Source organism: Podarcis raffonei, chromosome 6 (genome assembly GCF_027172205.1).
Source record: "Podarcis raffonei isolate rPodRaf1 chromosome 6, rPodRaf1.pri, whole genome shotgun sequence".
In the NCBI taxonomy this organism is placed as follows: Eukaryota; Metazoa; Chordata; class Lepidosauria; order Squamata; family Lacertidae; genus Podarcis; species Podarcis raffonei.
Window position 1 is genome coordinate 30,487,324 of NC_070607.1, and position 15,137 is coordinate 30,502,460.

The following is a 15,137-nucleotide window of genomic DNA, read 5'->3' on the forward strand; positions in this document are numbered from 1 at the left end:
TAAACTGCAACCTATAATGTTTGGTGTGTTTAAGGTACATTACCACTCTCTTAAGAGCAGAGAAACATTGTGTAGTAGGCTTTTCCACAAATTTTGCCAGAAAGTGAAAAGCATAAGTTATATCTGGTCTTGAGATTCTTTGAATGAAATTTAGCTTGCCTATAGCAGAACGATACAAAGTTTTGTTAGGAAATGGCTTATCTTCACCTGTAAAGGTGAAACCACACACCATAGGCGTTTCCTTCCCATTTGCATTTTCTAAACATAGCATTTCAACAAGATCATCAATTTTTGCGGTTTGATGAACCAGAAAAGATCCATTTTTGCCTTTCTCAATTTGCATGGATAAGTAATTTTTAGCTATGCCTAATTCCACCACATCAAATTTCTTCTGTAACTGTGATACTACCAGTTCATATTCCTGTTTAGTTTTTGTAGAAATTAACACGTCATCTACATACACACATATTTTTGTTACAGAGTTTGCCCTTTCCTTTATAAACACACAGTTGTCTGCCTTTCCTTGTGAAAAACCAATATCCAGCAATTCTTTCGCTAAAGTTTGGTGCCAATTCCTTCCACTTTGGTGCAGACCATAAAGGGATTTGTTTAATTTGCATACCAAACCTTCAGCGGCATCTATGCCTTCAGGAACACGCATAAAAATTTGTTCTTTTAAATCTGCAAACAAATATGCAGTTTTTATATCTAGGTGATAAACAGAATGTCCACGTTGTGATGCATCTTTTAACAAAAGCTTAACTGTTTCATATTTTACGCTTGGTGAATAACACAAATCATAATCTTCGCCTGGAATTTGTTGAAAACCCCTAGCAACTAGTCTTGCTTTGTACCTTACAACTTCATTTTTGTCATTCATTTTAACTCTATAAACCCATTTTGAATCAATAAGTCTCATATCTGGGGTTTGTGGTACAAGAGACCAAGTGTTATGCTCTTTTAAAGAAGCTATCTCAGAGTTCATAGCTTTATACCAATTTGCAGCTTGTTCCTTAGGTAATTTCTGAACATCATTGTAGCTTTTTGGCTCAAAAACTGCCTTATTGGCATACACAGTATTAAAACGTTCATCTGCAAAACGTTGTGGCTTCTGTCTCTTTCTATCTGAACGTCTCAGTCCAGAAGGAGAGTCAGACTCCTCAGACTTAATAGGACTAAGTGAACTACTAGTTTCAGGTTGTAAACCATCGTCAGATTGAAGAGATGCCTGTAGGCTAAGCTCACGGTCAGAAAACTCAAGAGAATCTAACCTCCCCTCGGGTGCCTTTGACTTTAAATCATCAAACAAATCAGATTCAACAGACTTTTTGTCTTTTTCCATTAATTCAGAAGCACCATTTCCTGCTGCTGCTGCTTCTTCCTCTTCTTCCTCAGTATTATCTATACCATCAGTATCTTGGAAGACAGCAACTCCATTCCAATTTACAGTTTGTATCATGCTTCTGGTAATATGAAATTTGCCAGTTGCTGGTATGTAAATTCTGTACGCTCCCTGCTGGTAGCCCATTAATTTTCCCTGGACACTACGTTCACCCAATTTCTGCTTAGCGGGATAATGCATTATTACATCTGAACCCCAAATGCGTAGGTATTTCAGATTAGGGCGTTTTTTAAACAGCTTCTCATAGGGGGTGACATCTAAACCAGAATGATAACTGCGATTTCTAACATAACAAAAAGCATTAAGCGCTTCAGCCCAAAAGTCTTTGGGCAGATTAGCATCGTGCAGATAAGTTTTAACCCCTGCCTGTAGGTCACGCTGCACAACTTCAACAAGCCCATTTTGCCAGGGACTTCGGGGGCAAGATAACTCATGAGTAGTCCCCTGCGCTTCCAGGAATTTCTCAAAATCCTCAGAAACAAATTCCCCGCCCCGGTCAGAAAATAGGTTCTTAATTGGTTTGTTAAAGTGCGTTTTTACCCAGTTGCAAAAAACTTTGTACTTCTCAAATGCTTGGGACTTCTCAGCTATTGCATAAGTCCAACAATATCTACTATACTGGTCTATCAGAGTAAGCCAGTACTTAGAACCTCCTAATGATGGTGGGAGTGGCCCAACTAAATCACAATGTACACGCTCAAATGGCTCAGTTACTTCCCTATCTGAGCACCTACCCTTGCGTGCAACCTTAATCTTATTCTTGCAACAGGATAGACATTGCATAAAGAATTTACATGGTTTTAAGTTGAGGCCATTAACAATATTCTTTGTCTTAATTACATCAGCAAAATTCAGGTGTCCCAGAATTCTGTGTGCCTCGTGGACACACCCGGAATGTGGCCTTACATTCCTCAACCCCTGGCTTGACTGTGCTGCTCTGCAATTTATAGGCGATTGGGAGTATGTGCGAAAATACAGTCTATATAAACCATCAGATTCCCGGGCATACAATAGACGTTTGTTCCCATCGAAAAACTCACACATTGACTTTAAGAAACGCACAGTTATGCCTTGACGAGCAAAGCACCTTACTGACAATAAATTGTCCACTGACGGGCAGTAAATGCAGTTCGCTATTGTAATGTTTAAAGAGTCAAGTTTAACGGTACCCCTGCCAAGCGACTGCAAGACTTGTGAATTGGCTAAATGTACATTACCAATATCCTCTTCGAAAGAAATAAACAAGCTTCGATCGTTGCAAATATGCTGAGATGCTCCTGAGTCCACAACAAAAGACTTCCACTTGGCACGTTTAAGTCTTTTACGATCTGTTGTCCTAGCATGGAAAACTCGCGGCTCGTTTCTGTCTCTACTATACGATGTCGGCTGCTGGGCTGACAACCGTGACTGATGAACAGAAACAGGCTTGGGAGTACTTTGCTTTCTTTTGGATCTGCAGTCCTTTGCAAAATGTCCTTGTTTATTGCAGAACCAACAACGCTTTGCAGCTTTAAATGCAGTTGTACCACCACAGGTTTGCATATGGCGTTCCTCATTACTTCTGGAAATAGGAGTGCTTATGGCACAAGCCTCCCTTCTGTCCAACTCGCCCATTAATCTTGCCGTCACCCCTTCCACAGTTAATTGTGCTGGTGGAACAGCAGATATCTGGCTAGCTATACCATCAAAGTCCTCATTAAGGGAACATAGAATGATAAAAACATACTGAATATCAGGTATGTCCATGTCTCTTCGAATTAATTCGCCACGTATTGCCTCCAGACGTCTCAAGTGTGCTGCCAAATCACTACCAGGCTGCAACTTCGTCTGGTACAACTGCTTGAAAAACGTCAATGCAGATGCTGACTCTTTTCTAACATGCACTGCTGCAAGACTGTCCCACATTTCTTTGGCAGTTTTCTTATTTCTTATATAGACTACTTGATGGTCGCTGACTGCCAAATTAATTATCGCCCTGGCTTTTGCATCTCCTTTCGACCAAGCATTAGTCACAGGGTCAGGAGGGTCATCAGTTACATAGGTCCATACTTCTCTAGAGGTCAAAAGCGCCTCCACCCGAAAAGACCATAAACTATAGTTCTCATCTGTTAGCTGTGGGAAGACCAGAGCCTTCTCAGCTTCAGGAACCCAGTCAACCATTCTGGAACTCTTCCAGACCCACAGAACTACGCTAACAGGAGAAGGAGTTTTCAAACCTTTCTCAGAGTCAAAAAATATGCAGTCATCCACTCAGCAGCTGGGCCCATAACCAAAGATGTTGGCTGTTTGCAGTTTAGTAGCGCAGAGAGCTTGCTGGGGAGACCATGCATTAAAAAATAAAGGACTCAAAAATAACTTAAACTAGGTTTTAATAAGAAAAACAAAAACTCCTTTTACACTAAATACATTAACAACCAAACCAGACCCAACCACCAACCCATCCCCCAGGGTAATGGGAGAGCTAGGTGCTGCTCCTTATATACTACACCCAAATGCTGACACACCTTAATCAAATACAACTCAGCAGCACCTGCTATGCTTCACAGCTGTAAAGCTGGGTCTCGTTATCTTACTCTGGCCCTTGCTCTGGCCCCTTAAAGACATACACATCAGGTGGAACAATGATGAACCTTTACATTTAAATAAACCATTCAACAAATTCTCCATTATATAATACTCCTTGATAATTCCACCCTCACTTTCAGAGAGCAGTGTGCATAAAGGACAATATACAGCAAAAGCAAAATATTTATTTGTTCTACAATAGAGGGGGTGTTGGTTGAGAGACTCTGGGAGCAGAACTCGTGCTCTGAAGGACTGGGGGACTGGATTGTGCCAACCAAGGCTTCTTGAAGGGGATGGGCTTCCCTCCCCCCAGATATTTTCCTGCATCCATCCTTTCCTTCCCCATTTTCCTTGGCTGAAAGCAGGTGTCCCTCCTTAACCTCATTCTTTCCTGAGCAGCTGGAGACAGTCATCCTTGTGAGGTGATAGCCATTTTAAAATAGCTGCTACTTCAGGAGGATGGGAGACTAGTGGCTTGAGGCACATGAGTAGAGTTTCCATTGAGGGAGTGCTATTCCAGCCTGTACTGAAGCTACATTCTGCATTTGTTTCAAGCAAAACAGCAGTCATGCCTTCAAAGCGGAATTAGATTGACTTTGGAATGGTCATATACAGTAGTTTACAACTCATGCGAGAAATACCTTCGTGTGTTTCTGTTCAGACTTTTGCACATTCACATATCATCTGATCACTGTTCTGTTCCACTTCACCTGTGCACACGTTCAACTTTTAGCGAGGGTATGCAATAATTTAGCGAGGTTTTACCATAAAATGGGGAAGGTGCAGTTCAGAGGCAGAGGGTCACTGGCTAAATGCCAGTAATGAAAGTAAAGTTTAGCAATGTAAAACAAAATACCAAACGCTCTAGACTGGAGCTTTCCAAACTGTGTGGCGCGACACGTTAATGTTTTGGCTGCAATGTGTCACACAAACGTTCCCCTTGCTCCTCCCAGGGCTGGAAAGGGGTAAGTTTAACCTCCGGGTTTGCTAGTAGAACTGAATTACTGTGTCATGAAATGATGCATGTCTAAAAAGTGTGTCACCAACATGAAAAGATTGGAAAGCTCTGCTCTAGACCCTGTGTGCGCAGTAAGATAGACAGGGGCGCCATCTTGGGAGAGGCTGAGGGCACCCCTTAAATTTTCAAGGAGTGGGCTGGGGCCCCTCAATATTCCACAGCCTGCGATAGGCTCTGCAGAGCATCCCTGTGGCTGCAGTGGGCCTTGCGGTCTCCTCCCGCCATGTAATGTCATACATGCATGCCAGGCACCCAGTGCCTGTAACAATAGATATACCGTATTTTTTGCTCTATAGGACGCACTTTTTCCCCCTCCAAAAATTAAGGGGAAATGTGTGTGCATCCTATGGAGCAAATGCAGGCTCCTTGGCTTCAGCGATAGCAATGCGAAGCCCCCGAAGCTCAGAGGGAGCACTCCCTCCGCGCTCCGGAGGCTTCACGTTGCTTTCACTGAAGCCTGGAGAGTGAGAGGGGTCGGTGCGCACCGAAGGAAGGGGCTCCGTTTCTCCTGCCGCTTCGCTGAAGGGGCGCTGAGCAGAGAGGGGGAGATTTTTTTCCCTTGTTCTTTCCGTCTAAAACAAGGTGCGTCCTATGGTCGGGTGCGTCCTACAGAGCAAAAAATACGGTAGTATTGATTTTTAAAATAGCTTGAACATGCATGTAGGACCATGAGAAGGCCTGAACCTCCTCATGGATACCATTTGGAAAAGGTATAAGCAACTTAGACGGCTTAGCAACAGAGATGTCTCTGGCATCTACATCTGTAATAAATGGATGCCACACTGCCAGGAAGAATTCCAGTGCTGCCCTTTCGACGTCATTTGTCACTCTAACAAATTTGGGTGAGGGGAGAGAAAAGGACTGAAGCCACCGGAAGTTAGACGGGAAAACGTCAAGAACGTTAAGAACTTCTCAGCTGTAATGGAGCCGAGGAAAGTTTTCTAATATCTTGGCTGGCTTTCCTAAGCCTTTGCCAGAGGCTTCTGACAGAAAGGGAAGATTGATGTTAGCAGGCGAAAGCATGGCACTGATTACTATAGAAGGCTCCAGAGCAGGCCACCAGTGGGACTACGCTGTGATTTGCAGTACAAGGGAAGCCTTTGTCCGGTTTTATCAAACACCGCATTTCTTGCGAGCTGCTTGCCAGAAAAGCACAGCAGGCGTGCTAGAAATAGTCTGTTCCCTGCAAGGAAACAGCTTCAACAGAAGCGTAGCAACTGGGAGAAACAAGAAGATTCATTGAGGCATTTGGAAAACAGACTTTGTGCAGCATTGTATTCTTTTAACTTTTTTTTGTCTTTTTTTAAAAAATGAAGCTCCTTGTGAATTTGTATCTGGGAAGAGAGTTATTCAGCTTCCTGAAGGATTTTGATGAACTTTAACTTGTTGAGCTTCGTTTTCTAACATGAAACGTGGAATGGGTATTGAAGAATCATGCCTGCTTTGTCCTGTGTGATTAGTCAACAGGTTTGGTATTTCTAGACAAAGTGCATTAAAGATGTATAGTACATAGTTACTAGTAGAAATACTTGATGCATATTTTTTTTAATAAAAAAGGGAGGGAGGATATCATTTTGTATTACAGTGTTGTTTAAGAACTCGTTTTATTTTTCCTCCAAGCAGGAATTTTTATCACCGGAAGTGAGAATGCAGTGTGACTATTTGAACTTTTTGTTGTTGTGACTGATGGAAGTACTTCCGCAGTCCCTCTGCTCATTGTAGGTTAGGAAGTGATGGCCTAGTGGCTTAGTCTGGTCCCTTTTGCATAGCCTTCGAAACTAAGGAAACTCTTCTTGTTATGAATCCTAACTTAACTGCTTTCTAATGACCTTTGCATGTGTCCTGGAGTGAGCAGCAGCTATACATCATAAGCAAAAGGATAAACTGAATAATATTTCACCTGAGTCTCTGTTGGCATGAGAGTAGGTTCTTGGGCAATGCTAATGTTATTGAATCTTCAATTCTTATTCTGTCCAAAATATGGTCATTGCTAAAATTAGATAAATAGGCATTTGTTAACCTGTTGGTCTATGAAAGGCTCATGAGAGAATTTTGTTAGTTTTGGAAGTATACTGACTTCTGAGGCGTATGGGATTTTTAGATTGGGGCAGTGGTGGAGGAAGGGTTCTTTGTAACGTAATCACATGTACACTCAATAGCTGCTGGTCCAAAATATCCAGATGAAATAACTTTGTAGTGGAGCACCTGTCTTGTTAACAGCTTCTTGTGAAGTCGCAGCCTCAGTAGAGTCTGCTCTGATAACAAAAATTAGGAAGTGGTTGGTAGCAGATGCTGCTAAAGAGAAACTGTCAGAAAGACAGTAATATATTCTAGAATCTCACCTGACCAGTTCCTATGAATTATGACCAGTTCTGTGAATTCGCCAGTTGTTGTGAATTATGAAAATGTGAATTACGTTTTTGATATAGCTCTGTAAATCCAAAGAGAGAAAATCGAAATAAAGCCACTGTTTCTCTCTCTCAGTTTAGAGAGAGTGGTTCGCACTAACCACAGTTTAGTTTCCAGATTGTTGTTTGAGTTCCCAGCATATGGGCCAACTTTTTTAGAGATACATGCCTGCTTTACTTTTCATCTCGTCGGCAGTCTTGTTTCTTGGTGCAAGAGCTTCCAAAGGTAGCATAACAACTATGGTCAGTTCAAAAAATTCACATCAGAACGGTTAGCTGAAACATATTCTATGGTTTCGGATTCTAGTTTGCTGGCTGATCTCAAACCATGCTTTGCCAATTGAGACTTTGCACTAAACTGTAACTCACAAGGAGAGCAGGTGCTTTTGTTTTTTGTTAACTACAGCTTGTTTTGTCAGAACCCAACAAAAAACATGCATGGTTTATCTTATTTATTTGGAAAACTTACAGACTGCTAAACATGAGCAGATATCATAGTGAAGTACAATAGTAAATAAGAGTACTTGCAGGTTCTTTGCTATTTTCTGATTGGATTCAATCATATACTGGCAAATTCAGCTTGTGAAATCAAAGCTGATTTGGAAGCTTCTTGTGCAACGATACTGCTTCCTCAAAAGGTCATATTCTTTCTGATACGGAAAGTGAATGGAAATGCAATGGAAAGTATGGTATAACTTTTGCTTCATTGCAATGTTTTCCAGGCTCCCTGGGGAAAAAATCTAAATGCTGATAATTTACCGGTAATCTTTCTGCAAACAAATCAGGATGAACCCTCAATAAACAGGTCATCTGGAAAAGTCAAGGCAAATAAAAATAGTTTTACTGGAGAAATTAGCTGTTAGGAAGCTGGCTTATTTCAGCAAACCATAGTTAAGATTAACCATGCTTTAGAGGTCACATTACTCCAAACCCTGTAGTTAGTCAAAACAGAAGCCAGAGCTTCCGATCTCCTCCTCAAGACTCACCTAGGCTTACCGTAATAAAGCTTAATTTGTTATGATGCCCTCATGCAACCACAGGATGCAGGGCTCCTGATTAATGCTCAGTTTTTCTTCTCCTGGCTATGATAATTTTTTTATATATATAAAAAAAGAACAGTCATCCTGGATCAGCACGCAAGCTGGTAATCCTTTGCTGAATCCACTGGATGCTTTCTTAATTCCTAGGTGGCTATCACCTGGGAGCCAGCAGCTTTCCATGACACACAGAAAGGGGCATTGTGCAAGAAAGGAAGAGGGCACTTTGGGGCTTGAAGAAGCAAGGCAAGTTAGAACTGTTAAAAGACTTCCAAAAGCATTCCATCTCCACCCTGCCCATCAGAAGCAGAGGGGGACATGGTTGTTTGACAAGAGGGGGCAAATTACGCTCAAACATGATGCAGCTGTTTAAAAGATGCAAGTTCTAGAGCAAAGTTAGGTCCCCTTTAATTTTCCATTCTTTTCCAGTGGCTTGACTTGCAGACAAGGCACAGGAGTCTGAGTCTTCCCCCCCCCCCAAATGACTTGCTTGCACAGAGCAGTTGCATCCAGGAGTCTCTTCTTCTGAAAGAAGCTAAATTAACAAGTCTGAGAAGGCAATGCAGAGAGACAAAACAGTACGTAACGGGCAGGGATCGGTTAATTGTTCCGAGGCAGATTCTTAAGGGAAGGATGGGGCAGGTTCCTTGTGTGGTTCTGCTTTTGGCAGAACAAGGCAGAAAAGTACAGCCCATAGGTCAGAGCATGTTGTAGGAGCATCTGATGCTCTGCGTTGTCCTGAATAATACCACACATATCTTTTTCAGGTCCTGGCAAATTAGTAGCTTCTTAAATTAAAGTATCCTTTCCCTTCATTTTTAATATGTCCCTTTCTTCTTTTCCCCACCCCTGCAAAGGTCCTGGGATCTTGTCTGCAAGCAAGTCCGAGATGGGAGTGACAGAAGGTTCTCCTCCGAGTCCTAACCCTTTGAAGAAAGGTGGTTCGATAAACTGGTCCTTCCCTGACAAAATAAAATCCCCGAGAACAGTGAGGAAACTTTCCATGAAAATGAAAAAATTGCCAGAGCTGAGCAGGAAGCTGAGTGTCAAGGGAAATTCAAGCCATAGTAGCACGGACAATTCTTCGTTGCTTAAGAATAACTGCCAGGTCATAGGTCACGGGTCACTACCTTCTTCCGGGAACATCACGGCGGCAGCCAGCAGGAACGTCATAAGCCGGTACCATCTTGACAGCAGCGTGTCCTCTCAGCACAACTACAAAAAGAAAAGCAGTGGCAATTCGAAATCCTCCAGCAAAGGGGGCTACCTCAGCGACGGAGACTCTCCTGAGCTTATAACAAAATCAGGGAAGCACAGCCTCGAAAGCCGGGCTGGGAAAGGAGGAAAGGAAGCATTCCCAAGCAGCAACGGTAGTAAGGCGGAAATAGACATTGACGCTTTCAGGCACTACAGTTTCTCCGACCAACCTAAATGTTCCCAGTACATATCTGGACTCATGAGCATCCATTTCTATGGCGCGGAGGACCTGAAACCGCCAAGGATGGACTCCAGAGACGTCTTCTGCGCCATTCAGGTAGATTCGGTAAACAAAGCGAGGACTGCCTTGCTGACCTGCAGGACGACCTTTTTGGACATGGATCACACTTTCAACATAGAAATAGAGAACGCCCAGCATTTGAAATTGGTGGTCTTCAGCTGGGAGCCCACACCGAGGAAAAACCGGGTCTGCTGCCATGGGACGGTGGTCCTCCCTGCTCTTTTCCGGGTGACGAAGACTCATCAGTTGGCAGTAAAGCTGGAGCCCCGAGGTATTATTTATGTCAAGCTGACCCTCCTGGAGCAGTGGGAGAATTCTCTCAATGGACTAGATGGAGAAAGAGAACCGGTAATGTTTGGAGTAGATGCTCGGAAGGTTGTGGAGAAGGAAAACGTGGGCTTGATGGTGCCCCTGTTGATGAAGAAGTGCATTATAGAGATTGAAAAAAGAGGCTGCCAGGTAGAGTTAATTAAAAATAACAACCACTGCATTCTTCTGCATTTAATTTTTTGCTGCTTAGAGCATTACCCCTATTTATTTACTTTTGCTATAAATAATGTTGCCTTTGTTGGATGCACCATATCCTTCACTTCCTTAGTTTGGGGTAGCACACCTGCATTGCAGTGGGATGAAGGCTGCTCTCTCCTGCTCTTTGCAGTCATGGAGACATGATGTGTTTGTATGATACAAGAAGTGGAGGGATAAAAGCAGTTTGTGCCTTCTGGAACGCCAACAAATCTATTGTGGGTCTAAGTTCCCCCTGGCCTCAGGAACTTCCAAACCTGTAATATGGTGGTAGTGAAATTAATTGGGGTTTTTTGTGCTATTCTGAACAAAACTGAACAAACAAAACAGCTAGTTTTTACTGTCCCAGTGTGGAAGATGAAGTTGTAGTAAGCAGTTTTGATGGATAGATTCCTCACAGGGCAAGTTTAAATGTTTTATTGCTTTTATGGGAATTACAGTCATCACATGATAAGCTGAGAGCATGTAATTGCTATCAGAGGTTATTGCGTCCTCTGGTCATAATGGGATTATTGAATTTCCAAGAGTGGAGAGAGAGAGAGAGAGATTTCTCTCCCTGTGGCTTATTTATTAAGCCTTTTATGGGTTCCTAATAAAGGAGCCTTTGGGGAAATTTTCTAAACAACTTTGCTGCATATAACCTAAAGACGATTTTGCCTACTGGCTGGCTGACTATGTAGAAAGCATTCATTGCATTCAAAAATGCAAACTGATGTCCTTTGTAATTTTGAGTTTCAGCTTATTTTATCGCCTGATACTAATTTCCAGGCTTCCAACAGTTTGACTCCACCCCCAAAGGCACACTCCTCCACTGTCTTCTGAGACAGATAGATGCCAACAATATTAATTTATTTTGTTATATCTCTGGCAGAGTACTCCGTAGAATATTGATAACTGTTATGTCTTTTTCTAGCGAAAAACTCATACTGTGTGCCAATGATACAATCTGCACGTCTCTCAGCGTCTTTGGGGGTCTTGCATGAATATCTTGATGCTTCTACTGGGCTTACTGAAAACTGTGTTTGTGCTTGGTATTTAACTTACAACCTTCGTATTCCTTAGGTGGCAAACCTGTGCCATGTTGTAAGGTTATGATTTTGCTTCTAGGTTGTAGGCCTGTACCGTTTATGTGGCTCAGCAGCCGTCAAGAAAGAGCTTCGTGAGGCATTTGAGAAGGATAGCAAAGCAGTTACCCTCTGTGAAACCCAGTACCCAGATATAAATGTGATAACAGGTAAAGAAAATTAAAAACCTTGACTTTTTCCCCCAAAAAAGGAAGAATATGCTTAAAATGTCTGTCAATGTCAATGTGAAAATTATTTTAATTTTGGTAGTCTACACGTGGAGCCATAGATATCATTACAGTGGTACCTTGGTTGTCAAACTTTATCCGGAAGTTTGTTCAACTCCCGGAAACATTCAGAAACCAAGGCGTGGCTTCTAATCGGCTGCAGGTGCTTTCTGCGCTCAGTCGGAAGCCGCGGAAGCTGCGTTGGACGTTCGGCTTCCAAAAAACATTCGCAAACCTGGAAGTAAGTGTTGAGCTTTCGTGGAATTTTGGGTCTTCAGCTTGGACAGTTCCTCAGTGCTCATCTGCTTAGGGATTCCTGATCAGGGCTGGTTCCCATTTATCTGATGAGAAGGAGCTTTTGTCACAACATTCTGTGTATGTGTGCTTTACAACAGAAATGGGAAAATGTCCAGAGTAAGTAGTTGCATTGGCTGTGTAAGGCAGGGATGAAGCTGACATTTTCAAAATAAAGAGTATGCTTTCTGTTTTGTTTTTTTAAAAAGCAGAAATGCTCAGGACATGATCAACAGAACCCTCTAACTTCCCTGACCAGTAAGAGCGAGCTGAGAAAGGGGAGGAAGAGAGATCCATTTTATGCTGACCATGCATAGGGCAGGATTATGCCATCGGAACAATCCTGGGTGTTATTTTTTGGCTGGGCTTGGGGGCATGAAGGTTATATCTTACAGCTATTTCACCTTGTTATTTGCCAAGGCCTACTCCCACCCAGGATCCAAAATGGACATGGCTTGGAGAATGTAGTATCAAACAGAGAATTGCTCAGATTGTCCTGCAAGTTTGGCTTAGGGTGGAACAAAATTAATACATTTTGACTTATTTTGCTGCTGGAATTGTCCTCCCCAGGTAGTTTTCAGGGGTCACGAAGCCATGGGAATACTGGAGGAGATTTTAGAGCTGCTTTAGGATTTAGCAACAAGGACAACTTTTATGACATCAAAATTACTTATTGGGGGGGGGGTCTAGCTGCACACTGCATGCTGGTGCCTGTTAACAGTCTGGAGCAAACTGGAGGGGAATTTAGGTCAGAGAAGTGAAGGACAGAGAATGAGCCCTTAACCCTTTCCTCACACATCATCTTGCTACTTCAGTTCAACCTCCAAGTGTTAGCCCCACAAGGTTCAAAGTGTGTGTTTACTAGGGCCTGTTTGACTAAATTGTGTTCTGAGTCTAGGCAGTGCTGCACCTGTCCATTATAAGTTCAGCAAAAATTGCTGAAATAAAATATAGCAGTTCTGAGTGTCTTCTCTGATGTAGATGAATCTGAATACCTTGCTTGGACTGTCTTGATTCATCTCTTGAAATCTCCGATTAAGCTTTCCCCTCAGCTGAATAAAAATGCTCATGGATTCCTTTTTATGGAAAATTCCTCTTTGTGCTCCTTTTCCATCTTGGATGACAGCGAACCTCAAGTGTGGAATTTCCTGTGGGATGGGCAGTTTCAAGCAACGCCATCTGAATTACAGCCGTTTTGAGAATAGAATGTCTCTTTCAATCTTGTCTCTCTTGATTTGAGCTGCTGCGGCTGCTCTGCTTTCATTTGTGTGCACAGGCTAGGCTTTGTAGCACTGCGCAGTAATGAGAACATAGAAGACTCAGGTCAATAGTCCCATCTAGTCTAGCATTCTGTTTCCAACATAAGTCAGGCAGAGGTCTCTCGGAAGCTTGCAAGGAGGGCAAGAAATCAGTAGGTCTTGCCTGTTGCGTTTCCTCAGTATCTAGTATACAGAGGTACACTACCTTGTAACGTGGAAGTTTCCTTTAGCAATCATGGCAAACAGCTGCTCATAGACCTATCCTGCATTAATCTGTCTAAAACGTGGAATGCATGAACAGTGGTTGGAGATGATGGAAGTTGTAGTCCGACAACATCTGGGGTGGGGTCCACAGATTCCCCACCTCTGGTATAATGCTTCTTTTAAAATAGCCATCTAGGCTAGCATCCATAGCATGATTATATCTTACATTTAAATGTGGTTTTGTTTTCGAGCATTGGTGAACATTCCAGTTACAGACATACTTTAGATCTCAAATGCCTTGGCTCCCGAACAAATCAGCTCCCAAACGATTGAAACCTGGAAGTGAGTGTTCTAGTTTTGAACCATTTTCAGAAGCCGAATGTCTGCTGTGGCTTCCAATTGGCTGCAGGACGCTCCTGCAGCTAATCGGAAGCCGTGCCTTGGTTTTCAAATGGTTATTCTGTCAAAGAACTAAGGTACGATTGTACTTCAACTCTCCAGCAAACATTGCAGTGCCTGTATCCTTCATTTTGGTGGCAGCCCTTTTTAAAAAAACAAAATGAAAAAACACTGTTCCCCAGCTAATGACAAATTCCAATAATGCCTGGATCAAGTTGAGTGTGTGACTGCTGAATGGTTAGTCTTTAAAGCCCAATGCAAGGATGGTAAGATGTGTGTGTTATTGAGTTCATAAGAATATGAGCTTTCACTTTTTTTTTAAAAAAAGGACATTTTTCTAGCTCTTGTTGTTGTTAGTCAAAAGCCTAAACGAGCCTCAGCAGCACCTGTTGAAATTGGCTGGGAGCTCAGCAAAAACAAAGAGGAATAATAGCTCAATGGGTAAAGACAATGCTGTCCGCATGCAGATGTCCACAGGTTCAGGGTACCTGGCATCTCCACTTAAAAGGAGCAGGGCTGGGGAAATATGCTCCCTGAGACCTTACAGAGCATTGCCAGCCAAAGCAGACAGCACTGTGGGCTAGCCAGGCCGCCAGCCTGACAGTACGCACAGTGCTGCTTGCCAGCATGTGTTTTAACTCGTAAGCCCTGCAACACTTCAGATAAGGCCGTGCTATTTGTTTCAATAGATGAGAGCAATAATGGCCGTCTGTATACGCTGTAACAGAAATCCAAACCGGATGCTTCTTAAGCAAAATCAGAATCCCCTTCTCAGAAGAAGAGTGCTGGTGGACTCAGGTTTTTGAAAGGTTTGTTTGTTTTCGGACAAGATCAGATATAACGAAGCAGGTTTTAGCAGTTTTTGCTTTGCCACGGCAAGGGCGGCACTGCCCTCTGGTGAGGAACCAGATTTCTCCCAGCATCGAAACTGCAGAGTTGGGTTGAGGCTGTCCTGCACAGGGGAGAAGCACTTGGGCACAAAGTCGCCCGTGTAGTACTTTTGCCAGCAGCATACTCTCCCTGCCGACGCTGGTGGGAGGGTTGGCAGAAGCTTTGGCCAACCAGAAGTTGTAGGCCACTGTGGTAAAGAGAAAGGGAAGGAGAGACATAGAAATGGAAGGTGTTCATTGTGTTAGAAAGGTTTTGTTGTTTAGTCGTGTCCGACTCTTCGTGACCCCATGGACCAGAGCACGCCAGGCACTTCTGTCTTCCACTGCCTCCCGCAGTTTAGTCAAAC

The 15,137-nt window shown here is 42.9% G+C and overlaps 1 protein-coding gene across 1 annotated transcript in view; it reads left to right on the top strand.

The window, feature by feature from the left end:
• SYDE2 (synapse defective Rho GTPase homolog 2) overlaps positions 1-15,137 on the top strand; it is a 45,222-nt gene that overhangs the window by 13,237 nt on the left and 16,848 nt on the right. The window contains exons 3-4 of the mRNA XM_053391871.1: positions 9,288-10,387; positions 11,561-11,687. Of these exons, the coding sequence (XP_053247846.1) occupies positions 9,288-10,387; positions 11,561-11,687 (1,227 nt within the window). The remainder of the gene's footprint in view (positions 1-9,287; positions 10,388-11,560; positions 11,688-15,137) is intronic.